Raw genomic sequence first — 27,910 nt, forward strand, 5'->3', positions numbered from 1 at the left:
CAGCCATCTCTGGCAAAGAATACTCAGATTGTCCCTGCCCATGGCAGGGGTTTGGAACTAGATGATCTTAAGGTCTTCCAACGGAAACCATGCTATGATTCTACAATTAATAAGAAATTAAAAATAAAGGATTCCACCCCTGACAGTGCTCAAGGCCAGGCTGGATGGGGCTTATAGCAATCTGGTCTAGTGGAAGGTATCCCTGCCTGTGGCAGGGGTTGAAACTGCTTTAAGGTCCCTTCCAACCCAAACCATTCTATGATCCCACGAGGTTGCTGGTTGCATCTCTTTGGAAAGGTGGGTGACTGGCTGAGCAGGCAGGTTGAGAACCAGGTGCTGGTGAGAAGGTGTTTGGAGGGGGGTAGGGATGAAGCTGCCTGCTCCCCCATAGAACGAAAAGCTCATAAAGCCACGGGTTTTGTTACGGTGGAACGACATACTCCCACAATGCCCCCATTAAGTCTGCCGACGGCCACGCCGGGGCCTTCCTGCTCCCCCGCTGCCCCCCCCTTGCACCCCGCTGCCCCGCACTGACACCGGCTACCAGGACCTCGCCGCAGCTCCGCGCCCGGGCGTAGGGCTGGCGCCGTGAAACAGGGTCAGACGAGGCCGCCGCCTGCCGGGGAGGTACCTTCGGCGGGAGCTGCAGGACCGCCATTGCCCAAGTCACGGGTGGCCGCCACCACGCCGCTGGGGCGGGTGAGGGACGCGGGAGGCGGTCCGAGCCCGCCCGGGCCCGGCCCCCGCCCCAGGCGCCGCCGCTGACGGTCGGGGAGGGCCGCGTCGGGCAAGCGGCGGCGGAGGGTGTGGGGCTGCTGCTTTAGCACGGCCCGCGCCCGCTCAGCGGCAGGACGGCAGCGACGGCCGCCGCGTTCCCGAGACTCCATGGCGGGGCCCGCGCCCCGGGGGCGCCTCTCGCCGTTGCTGCGGCTGCCGGTGCTGCTGCTGCCGGTGCTGCTGCTGCCGTCGGTGCCCGCCGCCGCCTCCCCAGCGCCGGAGGGTCCGTCGTGCCACGGCGCGTTCGACATGTATTTCGTGCTGGACAAGTACGGGGCGCTCGCGGGGATGGGGTTGGGGTCGCGGTCGCCGCCGCCATCGCTTTTGTTCGGGCGGCGCGACGCTGAGGGGGAAAGCGCGGGCTCTGGGGGGAGGGGGGTGGTATGCCCTGTGCCGGACGTAGAAACGGGCTAACGGCCGCCACAGGGTAACTAATGGGGAACCGGGCGACTGAGTCACGCAGAAAGTTTGTCTTGTCGGTGGGGGGGGGGGGGGTTGTGTGTGTGTCTGTCTGTCTGCCTGTCTGTGTGGCTGAGGTAACTCCGCCCGACGCCCGAGAAGATAGTGAAGCTCGCAGCAAGGAGGTTATGTTTTCTGTCCGAAAGTACGCGGGGGACGTCTGATTTTTGAGTCAGGCCGCATCTGCCACCCTTCCCCCTCCGCAGCTGTTGTGTTACCGTGTTCTTGTGGTGAAGTTCGCGCGTAGCGGATCGCCATCAGCGCGGGTACCCCGGCTGGCCACAGAAGCGGTGCTGCCGGGCCTCACGCGGCTCCTGGGGCTTTCAGTTCTTAACGTACACGTTTTGCAAGACAAACCGCGACAGAAATCATACGTGAGTGTGGTGCTCGCGTACTCGGGAGCCGGAGTTTGTGGTAACTAGAAATTATTAGAAAAGCAAATAGCCCCGTATGGTGTAATCTCTCACAGAAATCGTCACCCTTCCTTGCCTGGTTTCCTTGAACAAGGCCTTACTAACGTGCTTTTTGTTTTCTCTTCAGGTCTGGGAGCGTAGCACAGAACTGGCATGAAATATTTGATTTCGTAAATCAGCTGACAGAAAGATTTGTGAGGTGCGTTTTGTTACTTGTGACATCTGTAGTACGGGCATATGTTGGGAAAGCCCCCATGGTTTTGTAGTCTCACACAAATATCCTAAGATTTTGGCTTCTAGCACCCGAATTGCTCAAAATAATGGGAACTTTTACTTCATTTTCTCATGTTTGGAGTTCAGTATAAAGGTGTTAAATAGGCATCTTTAAATACTTAATCTCTAGCGTTACTCTCAGATGTATTGTGTTGACTTTTTAAAAACTTTTTCCATGCATTTTTATATAGATAAATATATAGTGCTGGTCAAAAGTGAGTATCATTCAAGCTCCAAGTACAGGGTGTTTATGCCATGTTAACCAAATACTTGTTTTATATATATGTAACCAACTTTGTAACCCAGTAGCAGTGTTGTCTTACTGTTGTGAATACTGGCCAACTGCACTCTGTAAAAAGAGCTGACGAGTACTGTGACACAGTATTTTGCTTTAAACACTCCCTCCCCCTGCCAAAATACCCAAATAAAACAAAGGAAGCCCCCCAAAGACATAGACTCTATGGTAGGTTTTGCTAAGGAAAATGAAGTGCAGTCAGCAGTTATTATCTTGGCTTGCTAATAAAGAGATACAATTAGGCTTGCATAATTAAATATTGCTTACATTCATCTTGTAAAAAGCAAATCTTCTGTAAACTAAGTGGGTGACTCAAGGTTTTGAAAAGTATTTTGTAAGTTCTATCATAGTAATAATAAAAAAGAGCATGAGGATGCCTGAGTCCCTACAGAAAGGATGGAGCTTGTTAAGTGTAAATCTTTAAGTTCATCATCCTTTATTGCCAGTTGATGCTCTCTTTTGCCCCAGTTGTTGTGTGGTGGTCTGGGGGCATTACCTGAAATAAAGCTGTTGAGTTGGCAAGTTAACGTAGCTGACCTGTCACACCAAAGGAGGATCCATTATGGCAGAGAGCCAGACAGTCCAGCCTACCAGCATCTCACTTTGCAGTGGGATTTTGTGAACAAATCTCACTTTGCAGTGGGATGCTGAACTCTCAGCCTTATGGGCACAACCCCTTCACAGCACAATGGCTGTTGGGCTGTTGTGGGGAGCCTGAACTGTCCATCTCCCCCAGTGCTTCCCTCATGGGGCTGGAGGGCTGCTGGAGGCTGAAGAGGCTTTGTCCTACCTTCAGGCCTTAGTATGCTTCTAGAACTGGGCATAGTGTTATTTGACCTTTGCCCTTTCTTAAATTGAAAAGAGGAGCTGTGAGAAGGTGGCCAAGCACCAACTGGTAGCAGTTGCCTAGAGTCCTCACCTAAAGATTTAATTCATGGCAGCACATCTGCTTTGCAGTTCAACTTGTCTGTAAAATGTTTGCACTAATAGCGCTGCATGCCCATCACCTGGGTTCTGAAAGGCCTGCGTCTGGCCGCGCTCTTGGGTCTAATGGGTGTGTTCATAGGATTCTCTTCCATCTTCACAGTGTCTTGAGTGCTCGGAGAAGGGGACAGAAATTGGATGTCTTCTGAAGAGAACTGTTTAGTGGTTGCTGCTAAAGACAGATTAGCTAAATGGTAACTTTGAGGTTATTACGCAGGGAGAGTTGCATATCAGGTAGGGAAGTCTTACGTTACTTGGACTAGGCAGTGATGCAATTGCCAGCAACTGGGTTTTGTTTGGCAATGGCTTGCAGCAACTAAGATGATTGATAATACCGTTATCGATTTACATTATCATTTAATTTAGAGCATCTCAGAGGTTTGTATTCAGAGCTTTAACAGATAGACTGCAAGGCTGGATCTTAAATCTAAGATACGTGCAGTTCTGTGCAGGCCTTCCCCTGTACTAATATTTCCATGTCAATAGTTTTAAGTTGCATCATTGACATAAGTCATAATATATTGGAATTGTCATAAATAAAAATTAAAAGCAGGCAGTAGAGATGTTGTTATATCTTACCTTAGGAAAGTTACTGTGTTGGGCTTCTAGAGTATCAGTCTTATGCGTTTTCCATTGATAATTGGATACGACTCCTTGTCATCTCATTGGAAGAGACAGGTGGGCTTCTTCAAAAAAAGGTTGAATTCCTTAATAAAATCAATTCATACGGTTTTGCTTTTTATAGTGACTTTTCCCCTGATACTTTCAAGGAAGATGGTCCCAAATGTCTCACAACTGAAGTCAGGCAAGAAGGAATAACAACTCTGCTACTTCATTCTCAAAGTATCTGGGTGAGGGGCAGAGGGCTGAAATCCTTTAATTCCTCTCTCCCTTTGAGTTTGCAGTTCAAAAGTATGTTCTTTAGAAGCTGGAGGATAAAGATAATACTAATGAAGCATGAATAAGTGAATGACATGCTACACATCTATACATTTTTTTTCCTAAAATGTATTTCTCTTTTTTTTCTCTTTACCTTTTTTAAAAGCCCCAAGATGAGATTATCGTTTATCGTGTTTTCCACCCAGGCACACGTCATTATGCCATTAACTGGAGACAGGTCAGTGCACTGCTTTTTTAATTCTCCCTCTCTCTCCTCCCCTACAAGAGCTCTTATTAAATCAGAGGAACAGTAGAAGATACTGAACAATAACTGATACCTTTAACTGGTGGCCAGCCATGAAGCCTTTGTGCAGAGCTGGATTTAATTTTGTGAACAAAACAATGGATAGCCTAGTAATAAAGGAAAGAGAAGAACAACAGGAAATAAACTCTTGATATGAACTCTGCCACTGCTTTGCAGAACAACTGCAAGTAGTGCTTTCATCTCTGCATGACTCCCCATCTTCCTTGGCACAGCAGGAGAAATTATTCTTGCTTTTACTTTCGTAAAGCCCCATCTCTGTATTCAGCATTTTTTTGTGTCTAGGTAAAGCATGCAATGGTAAATTAATGTTTCCCAAAATCTCATATAAGGTAGGTATTTAGTTTTTAATGAATGATACATAATAGCTAGTTCAAGACTTAATGAAGAGACCCGTCTTTGGGAACAGACAAATGCCTCAGGCTACAGAAGTGAAATAGGATGTCTAAAACTCCAATTCTAAGCCCTTCCTGATTTAGCATTTAAAAAAGTGGTCTGATTCAAGAAAAGCCAAGTGTTCGCTTCCCCCCATGTGGACTTGGATACTGACAAGATCATAAGCCATTTTTCTAGATGGCTTGAAAGAGGTCAGCAGAGGAAACTAAGCCTGTTCCGAGGACTGCTGAAGTCAATGGCATCCCTTGTCTCCATTTCATTAGGCCTTTAATCCATGTCACAGGCCTACTCCTTATCAGGCCCAAAGAGTCAGCACAGATAGCACACAAACTGCTTGAAATGCATGGGCAGAACTCTGGAGCCTGGCCACAGAAACACAAATGCTTTTTTCATTGCGTGTCTGTGGTACACTTGAAGCTATTGAAAGAAACATGTTTTTCTCGGAAGCCTTTTTCAAAGGATAGGGAGAACCTTCTTCAGCTCTAGTGAGCTCCTTTGTGGGGCTTTTCTTTAATACCAAGTTTGCCAATGCTTTTGTGAGTGTGGTAGGGAAAGGAAATTACTGCCCTTACTGTTAAGGAGGAATTATAAGGAGAATAAAGAACAAAACATTAGCAACTGTGACCATACATATGTAGGTAAGAATGGATACCTTAGGAACAGCTGTCCTTTTAAATATTAAAGAACTTAACAGGAAAATTACTTAGAATGTCTAACTCCCATTGTTCCAAACAGAAGATGAGGATGCGAAGTACAGTGCAGTTTTGGGGATGGGTGTGTATATGTGTGATTATGGGATATTATGGCCTAGGGTTTTTTATGTGCATTTTGGACTTGCAGGGATGTTTTTCCCCTTGACTACTTGCTAATTTGCAGAAGTCAGGAAACCACAATTCATTCCCAGCAGTTAGTTCAAAGCAGAGAACTCTTTTTTTTGTTTTGAAAGCCTTAGGCTTCTGATTGTTTGCACAAAGCTCTTGCTAGTTTTTACTGTGCAATAAAGCTGTGGACATAAAGAAACCCACACCATAGAGCCGAAGCCCCCAGATTAGCAAATATGTTGTGACTGTGAACAATGCTATGTGAATAACTCTGGAAACAGAAGTCACTGCTAACCACAGTACACACAATGCTATAATAAATACATAGAAAAAACCCAAAAACATCCAGATGGACAAGACTTCTCACAATGGTTATATTCTATTTTAGAGATACATGTTTCCCCTGTGAAGTTCAGCTGTAAGCTGTAAACTAAGTGCTAAACAAAGATTAGAACATTCATATTTGAGGCTCAGTTTTGCTACCAGTTCTGAAGAACAAGTTGTTTGGAAAAGTGGATACTCTTACAAAAGTCATCCAGATGGCACAATGAGGTCTGTGTTCTTTTCTGGCCAGCTGTATGCTGGCCAGCAGAATTCCAGGTGTCTGTAAATCCACTTCTGCAGCGTTTCACTGACATCCCCAATGAGGAGTAGCCTTGCTGACTGTTTCAGTGAAACTCCTGTTGGAGCTAAAGAAAGATTGTATTAATGAGGGTGGAAAAATAGGACACTTGAGTATCTTCCTGTGCTTGTCTGTAGTCTGGTTAGAGATGACTATTCCTCTGTTGTACAGACACATGCGATCTAGCAAGACATGTATTTGAGCCTTGGTCACATGAGCTAACCCTACGCTTCAGTTCAAGAAACTTGCCAAAACAGAGCCATCTGCAGAGTGCATGTTCTGTTGACCATATGAAGTACAGCAAAGTCAGCCACTTAATGTGTTTTCCATCTGGAGCCCATGCAGGAGGCCTAAAGTTTGAAGCAGAATATTTATGATAATGGTACTGAGCCCTGTGTAGTATTTGAGAGATGCAGAAAGCAGGAGCCTCCTCCAAGTTCTGCATCTGAGCATGCCAGTGTGCAGGGTTTACTTTCACCAGTACAACAGCTCTGTTGGTCAGGGATGTAACCATCCCCCTTTCTGATAAAGAACACCCCCATCCTGATTTATTTCACTAACAACTTTGTGTATTTTCCTGTTGTGATACTTAGCAGCAAAACCCAAGTACTTGTTTTGTTTGCCTTTGTTAGAGATGAAGTTGTGTTGCCTCACAGGCACACACAGCCTCATTCTTGACAATAAATATGTGCTCATGGGAATCACAGTTTCCCTGCTAGTACTTATGCTCTCAGCCCAATGAAAAATGAGTCAAGATTCCAGCACTTCAGTAGGTAGAACGCAACATGGAAAAGAGATACAAGACACTGTCGCCCATTGAGAAGAGCTAAGAACACCACTACTTAAAGCTGCATAGATACTGATGGAGACTCGGTGTTCCATACAAGGCTAAATCAGCATGACCCAAGGCCTGTGCAACAACTGGAGCTGGTTCTAACCTCTGCAACACTAATGTACAAGCACAAAAGATTTTTTTTTTTTTAAGATTCAGTCCTCCAGCATGCTTTGCTTTCTAGCAAGTGTAAGACTTTCTTTGTACACACTGAAGCTGCATATATTCACTTTAAGGCAAATGATTGTCTGTTTTTAAGTGTTCTTACTGTCAAAGACAGTATCATGTCACCGAGAAACTAAGGTGGCTTGTGCTGTATACCTGGTCTGCAGTCCTCTTAAATGGATTGGGATCTACATCCTGCTGTAGTAGAAAGAAGTATTTATTACCTATTTTCCACTGCCAGCAAGTGCTGGCTGTGGCCCTTTCTACACAAGGAGACAAGGCAATGCCTTAACAACATCAGTAGTCTGACCACTTGGCTGCTGACAACACTGGTTTTGGGATTGTGTCAATTAAACTTATTTGAAGCAAAAGATAACACTAAACAGTGATGAAAACAGTACCTGTTGAGTTGCCCAAATAAGAGCTTGCAGCCTGGTGTGACTGAATTTATGTGGAGAAACCTCTTCTGTAAACTGTTGGATAGTTTCCTTGGTGTTAATTCAAACTTGGAAAGGCAAATGGTTACATTTAGACCTGAAAGCAAATCTGAATTGTGGAGCATGCTCAGGTAAGGAGCATGTTTAATTGCAAGAGTTTAATTGGTGTTAAATCAGATTCTTCAGTCATTTGCAGAGCTGGGCTGCTTTGTTATGTCTCTTTACTAAATGGTCCGTTTTCAACTCTACATTTAGTTCCACAGTGCCCTGCCTTGAGGAGGCACTGAAGATATAAAACAAGCTCATTGTAGACTTTGGCCTGAGCAGGGTTGGCACAGCCTCCCTCACAGCAAACATGGCCTCTGCAGCTGTGGTGCAGCAAGGTAGAGCACAGCAGAATTCCCCAGACAGGTGAGAGCAGTGGGTGCTGCTAGAGCTGCCACCAGAACCCCTCCTGACCTCAGCCAGGCTGGGATTATTCCTGCAGCCCCTGCTCATGACTAGCCAAAAAGAAACCGCAGAGCAAAATGACAGAGAACTTGTAGCTGTCGTTGTGTTTGGCTGGCTGCTGCTGGAAGAATTATCTGAAGTAGTTATAAAGCTCCATAAAAGAGAGAACACACAGGGTAGCTATTAAAAATTAGATGTGCCTTTTCTGAAAACCGGAGATGTGATGCAGCACATATGCTGAGTGGGGAAGAGATATTAAATTTGTACTCCTTCAGCCCAAACACAGACAGGCTGTGAGTTGCTGATTTTGTTTTCCTTTTTCCACCTTCTTCCTTTGTCTGACTTAAACCATGAAGCCAGTGGTCCTTCAACCTGTATCGCTGTTACTAAACTGTGTTGCATCCAGACACCCAGACTGAGGTCATGGCTCTGTTATTTCAAGTGAAAAACAGACCTTCTCTATGGATTTTTGTGACTACAAAAAATGATTACAGAAACAGGAGAAAGGAGAGTTTTGAGAGTACTGAAGAGCAGGAACAGGGGCTTCCAAGTGGTATGGCTGGTTGATTAAAGAGTCCCATTATCAGAATGATTTAGGCAGACATGACCTCATGTGCCCACCTTCCAAACTGGCTGGGCGTGAGCTTCAACGTGATTGAACCAGCCTCTCTGGCTGTCTGGTAGGGCTTGTTTGCCCAAGTCACGCACCCACACTGGCGTTGTGACATCCAGACCAGGACTCACTCGTACTTGAACAGCTTGGAGCTTGGTCACATCTGGCTGGGCTTATCCAGCCCCAAGGCAAAGAGATAGTGACTGATTAAACGCAACTAAAAAATCTTAATGCTGCCAAAGATTTTCCTGGAACCCCTTGTAGGCAGAGGCTTGGAAACACCAGAGATTTCTGTGTGACCGGGTCGCAAGACATTTTAGATAAATAAAACTGAACTGATTGTACAAAAGCTATTTTTGTAAAATGAAATCTGTTTCAGAAAACTGGGACTTCAGTTGCTGCTTGTTTCTTGGCAGCAGAACACTTAACGCCTGTGATGTGCTGCCACTCATTTCTGGCAAGCACTAAGTATGTGGTTTATAATCTGCGTTCATACATAATCAGTTTCAAGTTGTTTCTATAGATGCTGAATGTAAAATATTTGGATCAAGCAGATTGTATTATCTTACATAACTTCTTCCCTTCCGTATATTCAACACCATATTTCTCTCTTCCCCCCCATTGTATCGGTTGATCCTGTGATTGGGAGCTCATTACAGCTATGGATCGTACTTTGAAACAGAGCTTCTAAACATAGAGGAAGCGTATCAGTGGAACAAATGACTAGTGGGTGGCATTCAGGCCGAGAGGCATATGCATTCTTTCTCATTTTGTATGCCCTAAGGAAAGCTTTCACGCCATCCTACAATGTATTTTCCCCTCCTTTTCCTCAACCCTGCTGGTTTCCTCTTTGTCGCCTATGTTTGTTACAGTGTTCTATATATTCTGGCCCAATTTTTATCCCTACTTTGTTTTTACTTGTCCTTTACTAGCACAACTTGCCATGGGCTTCACTGGAAATTTGCTTGCATGAGAACTTGCAGATTTGATTCTTTCAGTAAAGTCTCTCTGCCTTTCTCTCCCTGCTCATGCTGATTTCACTTGAAAGAATTCCTTTTTTGCTTCCTTCCAGCTTCTCCAGTCTTAACATCATAGTTCAGTGAGTGGCTTGCAGTCCATGATGGATTTATTTAAAGGCCTGTGAGAGGTCATGCCACAACCTTATCCTTAAATATAAGTGACCTGTGTAAGTGTGACATCTTGTCAGAGGTCACAGAAACAGCCAAAAATGTTGAAAAAAACCCTAAAAAACTATTTGTAATCCTAGTCCCTTCCTTGGATACAAGAGGGGTCTTGCAAACGCTGCATCTGCCTGTTGATACTTATTTTGTTAGACTGTAATTACTGTAATTCCGTACTACTACATTAAATACCTGCATATTGACCCAGAAGATTTCTCTAGAAACAGAACTGCTGTTTTAGGGGATTTAATTGCAGCATGATTGGAAGTGAGGTTGGTTTAATTGAGCAAAGTAGACTTAATACTAACAGCATTTCCACTGGGTTATTTAGTGCTGAGGCTTTGCCACTTCTTGGCAATACCTACTCTGTCTGAATCAATTTTACTTGATTCTAGCTCCTTGACTCACTGAGGCATATTGTGTTAGTTAGGTCTAAAATATCTGTTACCACAGTGCTGCTTCCGTTGTGAATACAAAATCTGCCTCCACATGGTATCTCAGCTAAATGCTATATTTTACAGAATTTAATTTCGCATTTCCTTTATGACAAAGGCTAATTTTTGCATCAATAAACTAACCTCTTTCCCCACTTCAGATCATGCTAACAATCTCCTACGTTTTTGTTTTCAGGGAGAGAATCAAGAAAGGTCTTAAGGATTTGGAGGAGGTAAAACCAGCAGGTGACACATACATACATGAAGGATTAAAACAGGTAGGTTTTACTCATCTTCTTGCAATCAGAATATCCCATGTTCTTACCCTTTGGATAACAGCAGCCATAACCTGTAGCATAAATGGATTGATTGTATGCCTCAGTCTGTTACACTCAAATCTTTTTGGTTTCCTATGTGGTCCCAAGATTGCTCAGATACTATGCAAATCCCATGCAGAAGATTAGCCATCATAGAAAATGGCCATATGGAATTTCTTTGACTTGATCCTTCACAGTAGAGAGCAGTTCTTTGTTGTGAATTTAACAGCTAACACAGCATACCAATTACATGGTAAATAGTCACAGACAGCTTTGTAGGGCTGTGAGCCTTGAAGAGCCTTATAGAACATGTACTTATGGAGAGTTGACTGCACAGATAAGCATTTTCAAGACAAATAGTCTTACTTTTAGACTGTATTAATTGTGGAGTTCCCAACTGCTTGTATTTTATTGAGAATGTACAGTTAAAGGATGCTTTGTGATTTTGCTGAACCACTCAGGCCCCGAAGGTGAGGATCTAAGTGTTACTGATAAAAACTTAGTTTCTTCTTTTGGCCTATGAAGCCAAATTTGTACCTGTGATATAGGGGCTGAAAAACCAGACAAACACAAGTTGTTGCCATGTAAAAAAAAAATACTAAGTTTTAAGCCATTCTTTTTATGTTCTGGAAGCTACTGACTGGCATTTGAAATCTGGGGAGTAGCACCGGAAACCTTTTGGTGGCTCTAAAGAGAGGTGAGCTTCACAACTCAGAGAGCATCTGTCCTGAAAAAAATCAAGTGTTTCCAGGTGTTGATCAGTCAGTGACCCTGACACTTTGGAAATGGGCTCACTGGTGACTGGAAAAATGATTTCCTTGTTAGTAGTGAGTTAAAGAGGGGCAGAAGATTGTCACAAGATGGGTTTAAAGATGAGGCTGAGTGTAGTTTCAGATGCTATACTCACTTAGAAGATGCATCTTGGTTAAAAGCTTACGTGTAATTTTCAGCTGGGTAAATATTTTTTGTTTTCAGGCCAACATGCAAATTGCAAAGCAAGGAGCCTCAAGGTTTTCTAGTATCATCATTGCACTGACAGATGGCAAGCTAGATGGTCTAATTCCCTTGCATGCAGAGAAAGAGGTGAGCACTAAGTGAAAATGCGTGTTATATTCTGAAGAGTTTGGGTGTTGCCTCTTGAATGAAAAATTGCTTATTCCTGTGTTCTGTTTTGGGGCAGGCAAAGAAATCCAGAGAGCTGGGAGCTAGAGTTTACTGTGTTGGCGTCCTTGATTTCATACAAGAACAGGTAAAAGCATTACTAATGTAGGTTACTAGGCAATACCTTGTCACAAGGTTGTATACATCAAAATCAAGTGATAAAGAAATTAATTTTGCTTGCATTAGGCAGTATAATGTCTTCTCTGGCTCAGGAAGCAGACACTCGAATGTGTACCTGGACATAAATAGAATGTGTGGGTGTTGCTTTCATTGCTGAGAAGACCTGTCGGAAATACCCTTGCTAACTAGTAGCTGCCAGCAGGAAAGGATGCCGGCAGAACCCCTTTCATTAAGATGGCAACTAGATTAAGCTACAAGTGGCATGAACAGAGTAACTATAGACAAGTTGCAAGCAGCATGCGTAACAACCTTGGGATGAGAAAAAGAAAGAAGGATCCGTGTCCTTCATTGATTGAAAGCTCTTCCAGAGTTGCTGTATCCTAATGAAGGCTATAGCTGCTCTTGTGAAAGTGACTTGAATGGAGACTTCTCCATATAAGTACAAAAGACTTTACTATAGAAGCCACGTAGAAAGGCTCTTTAATGGAAGATGGAGCAAACAGGGAAGGTAATTCTGGAAAGTTTGGTGGTTTGACACGGTGGCTCACTACTGTACGGTTTTGTTAGCTGCAGTAGGTTGTAGTAAGTTCTCCCATTTAGAAAAGTCAGTTAGCTGTGAGGGAACTCAAAATTTTCTTTCTCCTTGCAGAGTGGATGGGAGTTGGTTTTAGACATCCATTTACATTTTAAGGGTGAAAAGCAGTGGGACAGATTTTGTTTGCTAAATGACTCACGTGTTTGAACATGTTTTCTCTCCAAAGCTTGAAAAAATTGCTGACACAAAAGAGCAAGTCTTCCCTGTCACTGGAGGATTCCAAGCACTCAAAGGGATAATCAATTCTGTGAGTATCAGGCAACAAGCTTACCATTTCCTCAGGATTACAGCTTACTGTCCCGTTCCACTTACTTTTCCAAGCAGAACTGGTACATAAAAAGTAATTACAATATGTTAAGTTCTCTCCTCCTTATCTTAGACTTGCAGTTTTGTAAATTAATGTTGCCTGCCACCCCTGCACTTACTCATGCTCAGACCTTGCAAGGAGTTTGGGGACTCCATACAAGTGTGGTGAGTTTGAGGAGGATGCAACGAGGAATGACTGGTACAGGTTTAGTGTGAAATATATTGAGCCTGTTAGGAGAGTTGAGAGCAACAGGTTAAAATCATTACGGATGAGAGCAATTCAGGAATTGCCCAAATCTTCATATACAGAGGAGCATTTTAAATACATACTTCAGTCTTGACTTTAACTACTTGTTTTCCCAGTATGCAGTAGGACTTTCAGTTCCCTTTTTACAGCATGCCATGAGAAACTCCCATAACCATTAAACTGGTTACCCTGATTTGCAAAAAGGGATTAAAACAAAAGGAACATTTTGGTTAGGATGAGTGGCTTAATAGTATTTTAGATAGGTGTCAACAAGACACCTTTAGTTGTGGGGAGGCAATTTATTGCCTCATCTTAAACTAAAGATGCGTATTTTATGCAAGGTTAACAGTGCTCCTGCTGCTGCGTGTAGGCAGCACGATGGAATAAAAGTTATTGTCAAAAGTCAAGTCAAAAGCAATAATTAAATCCTTTTTCTGAGAGAGATCCCACTATAATTCATTTCCTTTTTCTCTTTTATTTTAATAAAGGATACTACTCACATACAGGATATTACACAGTCATGAATTCATCACTTCCCTTGAATAGTGTGTTTTTTTTGTGGAAGTTAATGTCATAATGAAACAGCTTATTTTCCTTCGTGTTGATTGAAATAAATGTACTTTTAGAATCTTTCTTGCGCGTTCTAAAGGAATACAATCAACCTTTTCACGCAGTGACATTTATTTTCTTGAGAAGACAGTACATCCCATGTGGTACTTTCTTTGAAAATCTCTTTCTGTGCCATTTTAAAGGCTTAGAAGTTACTCTGCTAGTGTGAAGTGAAGCAACATTGAAGCCACTAGTGATAGACTTATTTATAAGAGCTGAATGTTTAACCTTGATTGATTATGTTATGTTTCCAAGGAGACTGCATTTCAAAATGTGTGTGTCAAGATAGAACTAGATAAAGGACTAAAGACATTTGTGTTCAGAGTTTCCCTTCCAAGAGGGGTCACTGACCTGCATATTGGACCTTTCCAAGGTGTCAGGGTTCTCCATTCTGGTTGCTCCAAGAAGAAGCAGCAGGAGTATAATCGCTTGAGGTTTCTGAAGAGCTCAGCTTGAGGAGTCTAATTCAAACATGCAGAAGATTAGCATAACCTGTAGGTTGTTCTGTTAGCCCCTCTTCTCATCCAAGGTATTCTAGGGCAGCATTTGACTAGTAGCAGTTCAGTCTAAGTCTTTCAGACATCCCAGGAGCTTTCAAGCATCTTCACCTTTTTGTGGACAGAGTGAGGGAAGCTTTTCTGATAAGATTTGGCAGATGGTGTTTGCCCAAGCCTCAATCCAGCTTCTTCTGGCACTTGTGAAAAATCCAAGTGTAAACCTCTGAGATTTGTGCATATTGTAGCTGTACAGCAAGAAAAGACACACATAATGGCAGCATCTTGTTTTAAGATAACAGCTTAGCACTGACATGGACTGTACTGAAAAAGCACACATCAAATACACTATTCTACAGCTTATATGCATTGTCTGTTCCTTTAAGCTGTGACTGGACTCCTGAATTCTTCAGGGTTTTATTTAACAGAATACAGCTGGAACAGATATTCAGCACTTGGGTTACTGCAGATTTCTGTCCATAAAAAGACTCTTATGTTGTGGCTGTCTTGGGGGTGGGAGGGGAAAGCAGTGGAAAATATTATTGCTGATAAAGGAGCATGAGAAGGCCTTTCTGATAGGAAACATATCAACTGAATTCAGTCTTACCTGCATCAGTCGTGTTTGTGGGGATAAAGGATCAAACAAAACCAGTTAGTGCTAGTGATCGAATAGCTCCCAAGAGCTTTTAGAGGCTTGAATACTGTTCACAGCTTTCTGAAAAGCACTGAATCTAAACAGAGTTTCATTTAGCTGTCAAAGCATTTCGAACTCTCCTTTTACTCTTCTCTGGTAAGCACATTAAATGTATTTGTTTGAAGTAGTGAGAAAATGATACCCTGACAATGTCCCTGTTTTACCACAGAATGTGAATAGAAGTATCTATAGATAGAGTTATTTTGCTTGGTGGTTGTTTTTTTTTTGTGTCTGTGTGTTTTATGTGTGGTGGCTGTATCATCAACATGAGGTTTTGGTATGCTGTAATTGTAAGTCAGGTTTTTTTGAAGGGGTTCTTAGCAATTGTGACAGTTCATTCTTATTGCACTATAAAATTTATAAGCAGATTTAACTGAACATGAAATACAAATTTTTCCTGTTTATTCACAATTATAAATCCATTTCAGTTTATAAGTTAGCTAGGGAATGCAGGCTCAAAGAGACACTCCGTCATAAAAGGGAAAGCTAATTTCAAAAGAGATGAAAATGAAATACCCACATCACAAACATGCAGAAGTATTGCTCAAAGTGTGGTGTCTAAGGTGCAGTTGTGAAACTCTCCATGAACATTTGTTGAACATTTCTTGTTGAGAAAAAAATACACCATTTAAAGAAATGGCAGTAACCCAACAGTTAAAACCTTCTAGCAAAACTACAACCCACAACTGTTCAGCAGGAATGATTGGAGGAGCTGCTCAAAACGTTTACTCCGTTTGTCTCTATCAAACTCAGATAGGAAATCTTTTGGCTGCTGTGTGGTTATACTTGTAGCAAATTCCAGAAGAGCTGATCAGTTACTTTGTTGATGGAAAAAAGAAGCGATAAGCATAACCATAGAGTATCTGTTAGTACCTCCTTCTGCAGTGTTTAAAGTCTAAGCAATTATTCTGATTTATATTAAACAAAACATGTTTAATTGTGGCAGGGGATTAACACTCAGGACAGCTGAGATTAGCAGTTAGAGAAAACATAGCTCAGATGTTGAAAAGCTTACATTGTATTTTGACCACCTTCTTAGTTCAGATAAAATCCCAGTGAAGTAAGGATTTAAGCACCACCATGCTGTGTTGTGTTTCTGTTGAGTAACATCAACAAACGATTCAAGACTGCAGACTTCTGTAAAGAGATGACTGCTTTGTGAAGTTTCCAGCTCTTCTGGCATTACTAATACCTAACTTTATGAAGTAGTAACTAAATAGCATTGTCAGGGTAAATAAATCTAAGCAGAAGTCTAGAGCTTGAAAGAAAAATGCTGAAGGCAAGTTATTATGCCATGAGGAACAGTTTACTGATGTAGTTTGGCTGATAATTATGTGCAGCATGGCCTCATGAGCAAGCCATAGCATTGTGAACTGTAAGGGTTCTGGAGTGCATAGTTTATATCACAATGTGGCAGTTCAGGGCTATATAAGGAAATGAAACCCATTCTTTTTACCGTTCCTTTCCTATATAAGATTTATGTTAACTTTTTTTTTTTTTTTAAACTCATTTGATAAAGAACCATTTGGGGATTTGTTGTTTACATTGTTAGTTCCAAGTCCATGTATCATAATGAAAATAGCACCTTCCTACCTGGCTTTGGGGGAGTGTTGGTGAGGCTGAGCATCTCTCAATACAAGAATGCTGAGCTGTAAGCAAGCTAAATCAAGAGAACCTCGCTTGCATCTCACCAGATACAGTCCTAAACCAGTGCTGTCACTAGGAGAAACTGTGAAGACTTTGTGCTTATTAAATAGTTCAGTCAGACTCACTGTTTCCCTAAGGGGTCAGTTTCTGCAAGGCAACTAGAGATTGTAGAGCCAACAGCCTTGAAAGAATTGGGTAATAGCTCAGGCATTGGGTAAACTCTTTCCTATAACTCAGAAACCAGCATGGGACTCCCTGGTGAGGGGAGCAGAAGGTGTTTGTCTTCATAGAAGCAAGAAATGTTGCTATTCGGAACACTGCTCATTTGAACTGTTTCATCACCTGTGAAACAGTGACTGGGAGAATAACAAGAAGCAGCAGTTAAATTAAGGACTGGGAGCCAAGGGGCTTTAATCAAACACATGGAGTCTTTAGACGAGAGTACTTTTCCTAAGGCTGAAGTTTCTGTAAAGTTCCTCTAACACTTCACTGCAAATCAGTATGGTGTTTTGTTTCAATTTTTTTCTGCAGTTTTGTCCTGTTTCACCCTCTTCTGTGGCACGTTCCTGTGCATGTGGCTTGCACAGCTCAGCAAATCTGAATTGCTTTTATGTGCCACATTCTGAGACACAAAAGCAGTGAAGGATCCCCACTTCCCTTTTGCTTAAGCAAATGCAAGACCTACCGATTTATGAGTGCCTGGTTGTCTATGCAGGCAGAATTGGACAAGGCCTGCACCTTTAGAAGTTACACTAATGGAACTCATTTGTATCTAATAATATTATTAGAGTGTGACAGTTCTAAGTAGACTTAAACACATTTTCATGCTAAAGTGAGTTGGCAGCAAATATACAGGAAGTTAAAATACATTTTGTACTTAAGAAACCCCACAAAACCGATCAGATAAGATTACAGGAACTGATAGATGAGAACTTGAGAGAGTATTTAGCCAGTTTTAAAAAGTTCAGTCTAGAAGTGTTTTATCATTAAGAAAAATTCAACCCGAGAAGGATTAGAAATAGAATTGCTAAGCTCCCTTTGCTTATTCAGTTTGCAGGTGCTCAGTTTTGAATTGTTTATTCTATTTAAACATACTGGACTAACACCACCACCCCCCACCCCCCCACATGTTGATAAAGATGTGCAAGATGAGCAGTTGCATCACCTAGAACATTTTAAACTGAAGGTAAATTGTCTTCAAGATGATGGAGCCCCTCAGGGAAAAATCCTAACCCTTAGCATGACGTTATAAGTTTGGCCAAAAGAAGTTGCAAATTTGTAGATAAGATTGCAACTATCAGAGAATCTTAGTCTCAAACCTTTAGCATAGGTATGAAGAGGCAGGATGCCATAGAACAAGGTATTGATGGTGTGCAGACAGCCCCCTTGCAGCTCTAACTGGGTTGCTGCCTTCAGTGTTGCAGATCTCACTGCAGCAGTGGTGGTCAGAGCAACTGGAGGAAGAGTGACAGGGTAACTGCAAAGGAAGACATGATGGCAGGAAGGAACACAGTAATAGCACAACAGTAGTTCCTCCCTTAGGCAGAGCTTTTCTCTGACAGTGCCTGCACTGAACTGGGTAGCACCCCTGCCTGTGTGATACCTTACCCCACATGAGGAGATGTCTCAGTACTTATTCAAGTATCCACCTTCTCTGACCTGGGGAAAAGAGACCGCAGTGTTTGTAGGATGTCAGCTCCAATGCTGAAGTGTAGCTACTTAGAACTATCAAATGAGTGTACCTATAAGCAGCAAAGTTAAACAAAGAATTAAAAGGTTTTAAACTGAAACAGGTGAAGTTCAGGTTAGATACAAGGAAGAAGTTACTTAATGTGAGGGTGGTGAGGTGCTGGCACAGGTTGCCCAAAGAAGTGGTGAATGCTCCATCCCTGGCAGTGTTCAAGGCCAGGTTGAACAGAGCCTTGAGCGATATGAAGAGAGGCTGGGAAAATTTGGGCTGTTCAGCCTGGAGAAGAGAAGCTGTGTGGAGACCTCAGAGCAGGTTTCCAGTATCTGAAGGAGGCCTAGAAGGATGCTGGAGAGGGACTCTTCATCAGGGATTGTAGCATAGGACAAGGGGTGATGGGTTTAAAATGAAACAGGAGAAGTTGAAGTTAGATCTAAGGAAGAAATTCTTTACTGTGAGGGTGATGAGGCAGTAAGAAGTAGTAAATGCTCCATCCCTGGCAGTGTTCATGGCCATATTGGACAGAGCCTTGGCAACATGGTCTAGTGTGAGGCATCCCTGCCCGTAGCAGGGAGTTGGAACTGAATGATCTTAAGGTCCTTTCCAACCGAAACCATTCTATGATAAATGCATCCAGGGTTCTTTAAAAAAAACTATATTCATAACATAGCCAGTGGCAGACTTCTGGTAAATCAGTATAAGCAGGCAGTGCTGTAAAAATCTTACTGCCTAATTATAAGAATTCTTTCTAGTAAAACTCATGTTGATAGAGGGAAATCTGCTCCAGTTGTAAAGACCAGTCAGAATTTGTGCAACAGTGAAGAGTATCTACTGAATATCCAGGGGGTTTCTGTGTCAGTTAGATGATTCCTGTATCAGGCACCATGCATGACAATGCATTCCTACCTTTAAGTTACATGGATGACAACCAGACTAGCAGGGACACGTAAAATATGTGGGGGCAGTGACACACACAGCAGCTGGTCACTTCTCATCTCAAATGTGGTGACAGTCATTGTCAGTACACTTATAGCCCAGTGCCTAGCAGACAAAGGAACCACACAGCTTGTTGATGAGACTGAGTGAAAAGCAGACCTGTACCTGCATGTCTTACAGTCTAACAAAGCTCAGCAAGGAGAGAGGGAATTGACCTGTGTTGGACAGTGAGCTGGTGCCAGAGGAGGGGGAAAAGAACAGAGCCTGTTGAGTAGTAGTTATGTTCAGGTAGACAAGAGCTGTCTTGTCTCAAGTGAAGAATTTTAGCCTTAAGGTTTGTGAAACTTACTGCAGGACTTTACAAAAGTGTGTTCCAGCCTTGCTGTCGGTCTGGCGCCTGCTGCACCATGTAAGCTGTCAGCAGCACTTTTTCAGAAGCAGCAGCACTTCACCCTAGCTTTTGCATTAGGGTGATAATAGTGAGTTATTAAACTCATGAGTCAGTCAACATCTCCAGCTGTTACCTGCTGTAAGCAGCAAGACAGGTCAGCAGAATTCATAGAGATGGAAAGGGAAGCTTAACAACAGCAACAGTTAGTGCTCCAAGGTTAGACATTCTCGCAAATGTGCAGTATCTCTAACCAGGAGTATTTCCTGAGCCTCTTCTAAACTGCTTATGTGTCAGTGGCCAAGTTGCAAGCAACTTGGTTAATGAGTTGTAACTGGGAACTGTGTTATTTTGAAGTTGTCAACAGGTCTGCCCTGAGCTAGCTCAACTAATGAGAGCTGACTACATCCCTAAACTACCTTGCTGAGAGTGTGCAGCATCTGCTTCCCTCTTTTTTCTTAAACAGTGTCCCTGTACAGCATCTGCTTCCCCCTTTTTTCTTAAAACAGTGTCCCTCGGCTGCAGACTGAGGAAGAGGGTCAGCCAGCTGACTGCACACTCTTAAGATTTTTCAAGAGCAAAATGGGCTTAAACAGTTCATTGCCAATTATACATCAGCTTAATTGGATCATTTCCTGTTGGAAGAAAATATGCTCAGTTTGTGCACTGGCAATCCAGGAAGCAAACTGTTAAACATTTAAGGAGGTTGGGGGAGGAGAAATGCAACAAGTTACCATTAAATGAATTACTCTGTTTAAATCAGTCATCTTCTTTAATCCCCTTAGATGGTCTAATACTCAAGCTGTACTGGGTGCAAAGCTTAGAACTAATGCTGTGCTATGTTTTCTGTGTGATTGAGACTGAGTAGGTAGTTTTGGGAATTACTGCATGTAGTTGTTAAAAGGAATCAATGGCCTGGAATAGAATGCTTTCTGCTCTATCTTTCACTGCTGTGCAGCCCTTAATTTGACATTCTCTGACATATTACAAACCCTATAATGTTCTCCTGGAGAACAGAGAGCTTGATAAGCCAGCAACATAACTGGCATGGTTTGAGTTTGTGTGAGCATGCATGTACTCGGGGATTTGGATTTGACTTGTCAGTTATCCCTGCATGGCTATCAGTTCTGTTACGTAAGGGATGCTCCAAAACTTGCTTAAAAAGAAGCACTCGCAGCTCCAAATGAAATTTAGTGTTACCTTAGTGATAAATTTCTTCAAGCCAATTTTTCCTTACTAGTAAAAAAAAAAAAATTATATATATAAAAGAAGAAAGAAAGAAAGGAAGGAAGGAAGGAAGGAAGGAGGGAAGGAAGGAAAGAAGGAAAGAAAGAAACAAAAGATAAATAGCCCAAACAACTTCTTTCCTGTTAAGGAAAGTAGCAGTTTGTCTGGATTCCTATTTACATTACTTGATAAGTAATGGGCTTCAAGTTGTTTTTGGTAATTTTGGGGTAAAGTTTCTCATGCTTTTAAAATACGCATCTTTGATGACCTACAGTTTTGTCATCTACATTTGTTTTATGCAGTGACTACAAATGAGGTACTGCTCAGACGTTGCATAATTAGAATATTTCCACTAATCTGACACTGCACCCAGCTTCTCGCTGATGGTTATTATATGCAAGACCATATGTCTCAGGGATTCTTTCTTTTCATTTAGCTAGGGGACAGGACAGCAACCTTCTCCCCATCCCCTCCCCCCTTGCTCTTTGTGCAAGGCACTGCTGAGCAGCGTCAGGAAGTAGGCTGGACTTGGCAGCAAGTTGTAGTTAAGAGCACAGATGTTTGGCAGCAGACAGAGGTAGCTATTAACTGCTGTAGTTCCCTTGCTGTAACTTTGCTGGAGAGAATCACTGACATGGTGTTTCTTATGAAAACACACGTTTCATTGCAAGTTACCTTGGTTTGATTGTCTTCTGTCTAGTGTGAGGTGGTTTGTTGCCTCATTGCTTTCTGCGTATATTAAGACTGGGGAAAAAAAATGGGAAAAGGTAGGGATTGCTTTAACGTGAGACACATGATGTGAGACCAGTCCATACATACAGCATGGAATTTAATTTTCCACATGGATCCCATGGGGTTTGTGTTTTGGGTTTGTTTTTTTTTTTTTAATACTCTTCTTTTTCATTAAGTTCAGATCATAATGAGATGGACCTTGGGATACTATCCAAAAGAATGCAAGATTTCACTTTGGAAATAAGTAATTCACTTCAGGGAGTTTAAACATTGGTTGCTGCATGCAGAAGCTGGCCTGTCTAGAGCCTGAGTGGTGCTTTTGACTTAAAAATCCTGAATATGATTAAGGGCACAAAAGTGTAAACACTGAAAACAAGGGCTCTGCTTAGATTAACTTTCTCCTGTAACCTATGCCAGGTTTAAAGTTTACTCTTATTACAATATAAGGGGGCACAGCTCCCACTCAGATAGAAAAACACAGCTCTTGAATGAGAAAAACCTGTAATGATACCAGCATACAAACAGCCAAAGTTTTTCACCATCACATATTCACTTTCACATGCTGTAACATTCAGCGAATTCAATGTGAAAAATACTGATCTATTGGCAGGGAGCATTTCATTCTCAAACAAAATTAGCAAATGAGTCCATTTTAATTAAACACCTCCTCCTTTACTTGCATTTCCTGTTTACTGTCTCAGCAACAGTGTGTGTGTATGAAGTTCTGAGTTACAGAAAAAAAACCAACCAAAAATGAGGAATACAGCTGCCAGTAGTACTTTGAAATGACTCATAGAAAAATAAAAACACATGGAAACATGGGTTCAGTCCATTCCTAGTTCCGCCAGTCAGCACAAAAGAATCATAGAAGCAAATTCATTTCCAGAACTAAACTAACCATCTGTGTGAACTGAGCTTTGATAGGCCCTGCTTGACTTGGGCTGGCGAAACAGGCCACCAGCCCAACCTAGCTCAAAGCTACTAAACAAACGGAACTAGAACACTATTTTCAATATTCATTCTTCTGAGGAGTTTCACAACTCCATGCTAGGACAAATCTCAAGAACGTGTTAATTTACCAGAGAAGGGACTAACTAAAGAGCATTGTTCCACATGCTCCAACAACTTCACACAACCCCAGCCCAGAAAGCCTAAACTCCACTTACAACTCCACAGCAACTGTGGTCCTGCCTACCACTTAAATAGATTATACAGGTGTGTGGCATTCCCTGATCAACACTTAGTGGGAGCCAAAAGGTGTAGGCAATCCCAGTCAGTAAAGAAACCAGTAAACTTGAGCATCACACTTGACAGTTGTAACAGGCTTTGTCTATGTGCACAGATCCCACTGACACTAGTAATGGTAAAGGTAATTTGAAGTGCTATTATGTGATGAGGGCCCTCTCAGACATTGTTTTGAGTTAGCTGTTGCCTGTGCCATCATCTCTTCCTGCAGCCCTTTCAGTACATTTTATCAAATGAAGTAGCTGTGTTTGGCAGTAACAATTACAAGATTGTGGGTGACTAACTGGAGCATGGTTGCTAGTATGTCTTGATCGAGGGTGGAAGCGAGGGAGATGCATTTTGTAATGCAGGTTTCATGGTTAACTGAGAGGTCCTTGGCACAGTACATGAGGAGAACCACATTCTCTTCACATGCCGCAATATGAACAATTCTAATTATGTTTGCAGTTGACCGTAGTTCCTATCTGCTTTCCTCATGGTTGTATTTTGCTCACTAGATGTTGTGTTTAGAGCATTCCTAGAGAAAAGGATGAACCCCACATTTGGAAGAAAGAGAAGAAAGAAAATGGGATGGAAATCTCCACAGAATTTACTGTTAGACTACTGTTTAAGGGTTTTTTTATAAGTGCTGTTTTGCCATCTTTTTGAATTGAGAAGCACACATTTTGCAGTGAGTGTACACATGAATGGCTGGCAATGTATCAATAGGCTGTGCTCCAGGCACAAGCCCCTGTGCACTGAGCAGGAGCTACTACTGCTGTGAATGTAGTTTTGCACACAGACTGTGTGCAAAAAGTGAATTGATTATATTGCGCTGCCAGCATGATTTGCACATGTCTTGCCATATGTGGGTATAGCAAGTATTTTGTTTTAAAGGTGAACATTTTCTTTTTCTTTAAAAGAGGAAGGAAAGGTTCTGGAAATAGCAAGTTAGAGGCATTTATTTTCTTAACAATACATACACTTCTGTTCACAGAACCACACGCCTTCGTCTGTAAAGAGCCAAGCTGGCCTGATGTAGGATTGGCAGCAGTTCACTGTTATGCTGGTGTTTTTACTGGGAATCAAACACCTTACCTCCAGATATCATTTTCTAGTGTCACAACAGTAGACTTAAAAATTGTGATAGTGGTTCAATAGTGGATTCAGCTGTGCTGATGACCTGTCCCAGATCCTGCCCTCAGTGTGCAGTTCCGGGGAGGAGCAGATGCCACGTGAGTTATGATTTATAGTGCTGACTGCTGCCAAAACCTTCCTAACTGCATACTGGGGCTAAGCAAAACCAAATGGTGCTGGGAAATAGCTTGACACTCAGCGTATTTTGTTAATTGTCGATGTACAGTTGGGTTGTTCCATGGCTTGTTGCTGCTGCATTGTTCTCACCGTTTCTTGGAACATGAAATTCATTAAAGTGCTGGAAGGGAAAGTTGTTTTAGCCTGCATGTAATGCTGTACCGCATGGTACAGCTCTGTTCCACAGTATGTTCTGAGTGCATGGTAGTCAAAATACTTACAAAGCTGCAGTGCTGCTTTACTGTTTCAATTCCAAGAACCTTTAAGAGGCAGTAGCCAAGGTGAAAAGTGAGTCCACGCAGAGCTGGGCCCAGTGTGTGACAATTTTAAGAGGTACTGGAAGATACAGAAGGCATATTTTCTATGGGAAGAAATGTTTGCATAAAGCAGGGGCAACATTTATGACAAGGCAGAATTTATAAACAGAGGTGGAGCTTGCAAAGCCCGTAAGCACTGGTGTGACTTGTATCATCTTGTGATTTGGCTGCCTTTTTGCTGTTTATTGCAGGGACATCTGCCTTTTCTATGCTAATGTAATTATTTGTGTAGGTGTATTGTTTCTGAAGCTTAAATCTGACAAAACATGATTCTGTTTTTCAGTTCAGACACATACAGGTCAGAAACCGACAGCATTTCTGTAAAACATCTCTAATTGAATTAAATGTTTTATTAATGACAAAAATGCTAAACCACTTCTTTAGGCAAGGTAGTCAGGCACTGCAGCTCAAGTCAGTGAGTCTACAGCAAGGGAGAATTTGCTTTTGAGTGCCCATGTCTCAGATGCCTTTATTCTGGTAACTTCTGTTTTCAGAAGTATTCCGGAGTGAATAAATTGAATGACTGAGAAGTGCTATGGAAATTGTACAGTATCCATTTGTTTAATAGCTGTAAGATGTGATTTCACCAAAAGCCTTAGAGGCTTCTCTGTCTTCCAGCAGTCCTCAGGAGCTATGCTGAGCGGTGTGTTCAGCACAGAACATAAGCTGCCTTCGTGCGCTTGTTACTGAGGTAGCTGTTGTAATAACTGTGGAAAACAGCATGACAACATTTTTAATCTTAGCTGCTCGGATGGTGCTACTGCAATATGGCAGTGAAGTAACAAATCCTGTATATGGAGGAGCTACAGAAAAGGGTTTCCTCAGCAGTCTGTTGTTTTGTTGTTTGCTGTTAAACAAGAGGATGTTTGGGACCTGAATTTCATGTCTCTTTTTTTTTTTTTTGAGTACAAGAGACTACCTTGAAGAGCAGAACTCTATTTCCTTGTCTTTCAAGCAGCTACACATAGAATCACAGAATGGTTTGAGTTGGAAAGGACCTTAAGATTACCTAGTTCCAACCCCCAAACATGTTTCCTAACAAGTGTTAAACTTACAAGCTCACAGCTGTGTTCATTATGGTTGGACTTGAGCTTAAAGGTCTTTTCCAACCTAGTTGATTCTAAGATGTGACCCTCTCCACTTTGATTAGCATCTATGTGTAGAACTGGTGTTCTCCACAGCACAGTTCAGTCTCACACTTTGAGGAACTACTCAGTAGATCCTTGTCATGGTTTAAGCCCAGCTGGTAACTCAGAACCATGCAGCCGCTCGCTCACTCACCCACCTTCTTCCTCCCCCCACTCCCAGAGGGATAGGGAGGAGAATCGAAAGAATGTAACTCCCACGGGTTGAGATAAGAACAGTGCAGTAACTAAGGTATAGCACAAATCACTACTGCTGCCACCAATAATAATAATGATAAGAGAAATAACAAGGGAAGAGAATACAACTGCTCACCACCTGCCGACCGATACCCAGCCAGACCTGGGCAGCGATCTGGGCCTTCCGGGTAACTGCCCCCCGTTCTACATCTTGAGCATGATGTGCTGTGGTATGGAATACCCCTTCGGCTAGTTTGAGTCAGGTGTCCTGTCTCTGCTTCCTCCCAGCTTCTTGTGCCCCTCCTCCCTGGCAGAGCATGAGACTCAGAAAGTCCTTGGTCAGAGTAAACATTACTTAGCAACAACTAAAAATATCGGTGTTATCAGTGTTGTTCCCAGGCTCAAAGTCAAAACCACAGCAGTGCACCAGCTACTAAGAGGGAGAAAAATGACTGCTACTGCTGAACCCAGGACAATTCTCCACATTTCTCCATTTCTGAAGCTCTAAGAAAACTGAACACAGGCTGACTGGTTTCAATTCTGTTTTGTGCTTGGGTTTGTGGGGAAATGTTTCTTTGTGGGACAGCTAGTGGTTGGGGGTAGAAGGAAAGCCTTTGTGAGCCTGGAAGAGCAGAGCCATGTATTTGGTGTGGAGCTCTGGTAATGAAATGGATGACATGAACTCTCAGTGCATGCTGTTAAACTAGATGTCTTGGTTTAAGCCCAGCTGGTAACTCAGAGCCACGCAGCCACTTACTCACTCTCCCCCCCCCAACTCCTGGAGGGATGGGGAGGAGAATTGAAAGAATGCAAATCTGATGGGTTAAGAACAGTCCAATAACTAAAGTATAATACAAAACTACTACTACTACCGCTAATAATTATCATGATAAGGAAAATAACAAGGGGAGAGAATATAAAACTAAGAGGGGAAAGGAAAAAAACCCCAATAAACAGAAGTGATGCACAATACAGTTGCTCACCACCCGATGACCGATACCCAGCCTGACCTGAGCAGCGATCCAGGCCTTCTGGGTGACTCCCTCCAGTTTATGTACTGGGCATGACGTGCTGTGGTATGGAATACCCCTTTGGCTAGTTTGGGTCAGGTGTCCTGTCTCTGCTTCCTCCTGGCTTCTTGTGCCCCTCCTGCCTGGCAGAGCATGAGAGACTGAAAAGTCCTGCATCGGGGTAAGCATTCCTTAGCAACAACTAAAACATCAGTGTGTTATCAGCATTGTTCTCAGACTAAAGTCAAAAACGCAGCGCTGCATCAGCTACTAAGAAGGAGAAAAATGACTGCTACAGCTGAACCCAGGGCACTAAGGCAATTTATAGTCTTATTTAAATTTATTTTATGTCAGCAGACCTGTTTAACTAGCCTGTCCAAGGATGGCCTTATATAGTGATCATTCGAGCTTGCCTTGTGGGCAGCAGGTTTCTAAATAGTGAATTTGCATTTGATTATCCTGAACTAGGAAAGAAAGAGTGTCATACAATTTTTCATAGCATTGATTCTGATCTTGCTGACTCTTCAGCCCAGGTTTCCACAGCAAAATAGTTTGAAGTTTTTTAAAAGGAGTGGGAGAGGCTGGTGTGGAGGAGGGAGGTGAAGTTATATGCATGTTTTTGTTTCTATGTTGCCATTGTTAAATGTGCTTCTGTAACACACAACTGAAGCTCTGTTAAAAGCTGTTACTCTTGGGGTGGGTGAGATCCCCCATCTTGGGCTGCAGAAGTGGCAAGGATGCTAGATTTCAGCAGTGCGTACATACCGTGTATGAGCCCAGGGCTTACCCCTTTAACTGTGTGGTAAAACACCAGCATCTTGAAAAGGAGAACTTGGATAACTAACATGCACCTTGGAAAATCCCTCATGAGCTGTTGCTAAAAGATGATTTCAGTGTGGTACTAGAAGGGGTGAAACAGGAACAGCCCTGATCTAGAGATGAGGGCTTATTGAATAATGAAGGTGGGTCATGAGGCAAAACGGCTAAGATGCTTTCACATCATTCCTAAAGGAAAGAGATTAGCTTTTTATTGGAATGCAGTGTGCTAGCTTGGAAGAAACAGCTTGCATGGAAAGAGTGAGAAAAAAAAAAAGAAGATTAAAACAGATAGATAGAAAAAAGTGAGAGCCAGAGCAGGAAAAGAAGAAAGACTCCAAGTTTCTATACATCATTTCAAGATGCAAAAATATGTTCTCTCCCACCTGTGACA

The 27,910-nt window shown here is 42.4% G+C and overlaps 1 protein-coding gene across 2 annotated transcripts in view; it reads left to right on the plus strand.

Moving 5' to 3' along the window:
- The first annotated feature begins 814 nt into the window (after positions 1 to 814).
- Positions 815 to 27,910, plus strand: part of ANTXR2 (ANTXR cell adhesion molecule 2) — a 103,401-nt gene continuing 76,305 nt past the window's right edge. For both annotated transcript variants that reach the window (XM_080630991.1, XM_080630992.1), the window contains exons 1-7: positions 815 to 1,046; positions 1,777 to 1,848; positions 4,247 to 4,318; positions 10,550 to 10,631; positions 11,646 to 11,753; positions 11,851 to 11,919; positions 12,713 to 12,793. In XM_080630991.1, coding sequence (XP_080487117.1) covers positions 886 to 1,046; positions 1,777 to 1,848; positions 4,247 to 4,318; positions 10,550 to 10,631; positions 11,646 to 11,753; positions 11,851 to 11,919; positions 12,713 to 12,793 — 645 coding nt within the window. In that variant the 5' untranslated portion in view covers positions 815 to 885. The remainder of the gene's footprint in view (positions 1,047 to 1,776; positions 1,849 to 4,246; positions 4,319 to 10,549; positions 10,632 to 11,645; positions 11,754 to 11,850; positions 11,920 to 12,712; positions 12,794 to 27,910) is intronic.

This window comes from Psittacula echo, assembly GCF_963264785.1.
Source record: "Psittacula echo genome assembly, chromosome: 1".
NCBI classification, from domain to species: Eukaryota; Metazoa; Chordata; class Aves; order Psittaciformes; family Psittacidae; genus Psittacula; species Psittacula echo.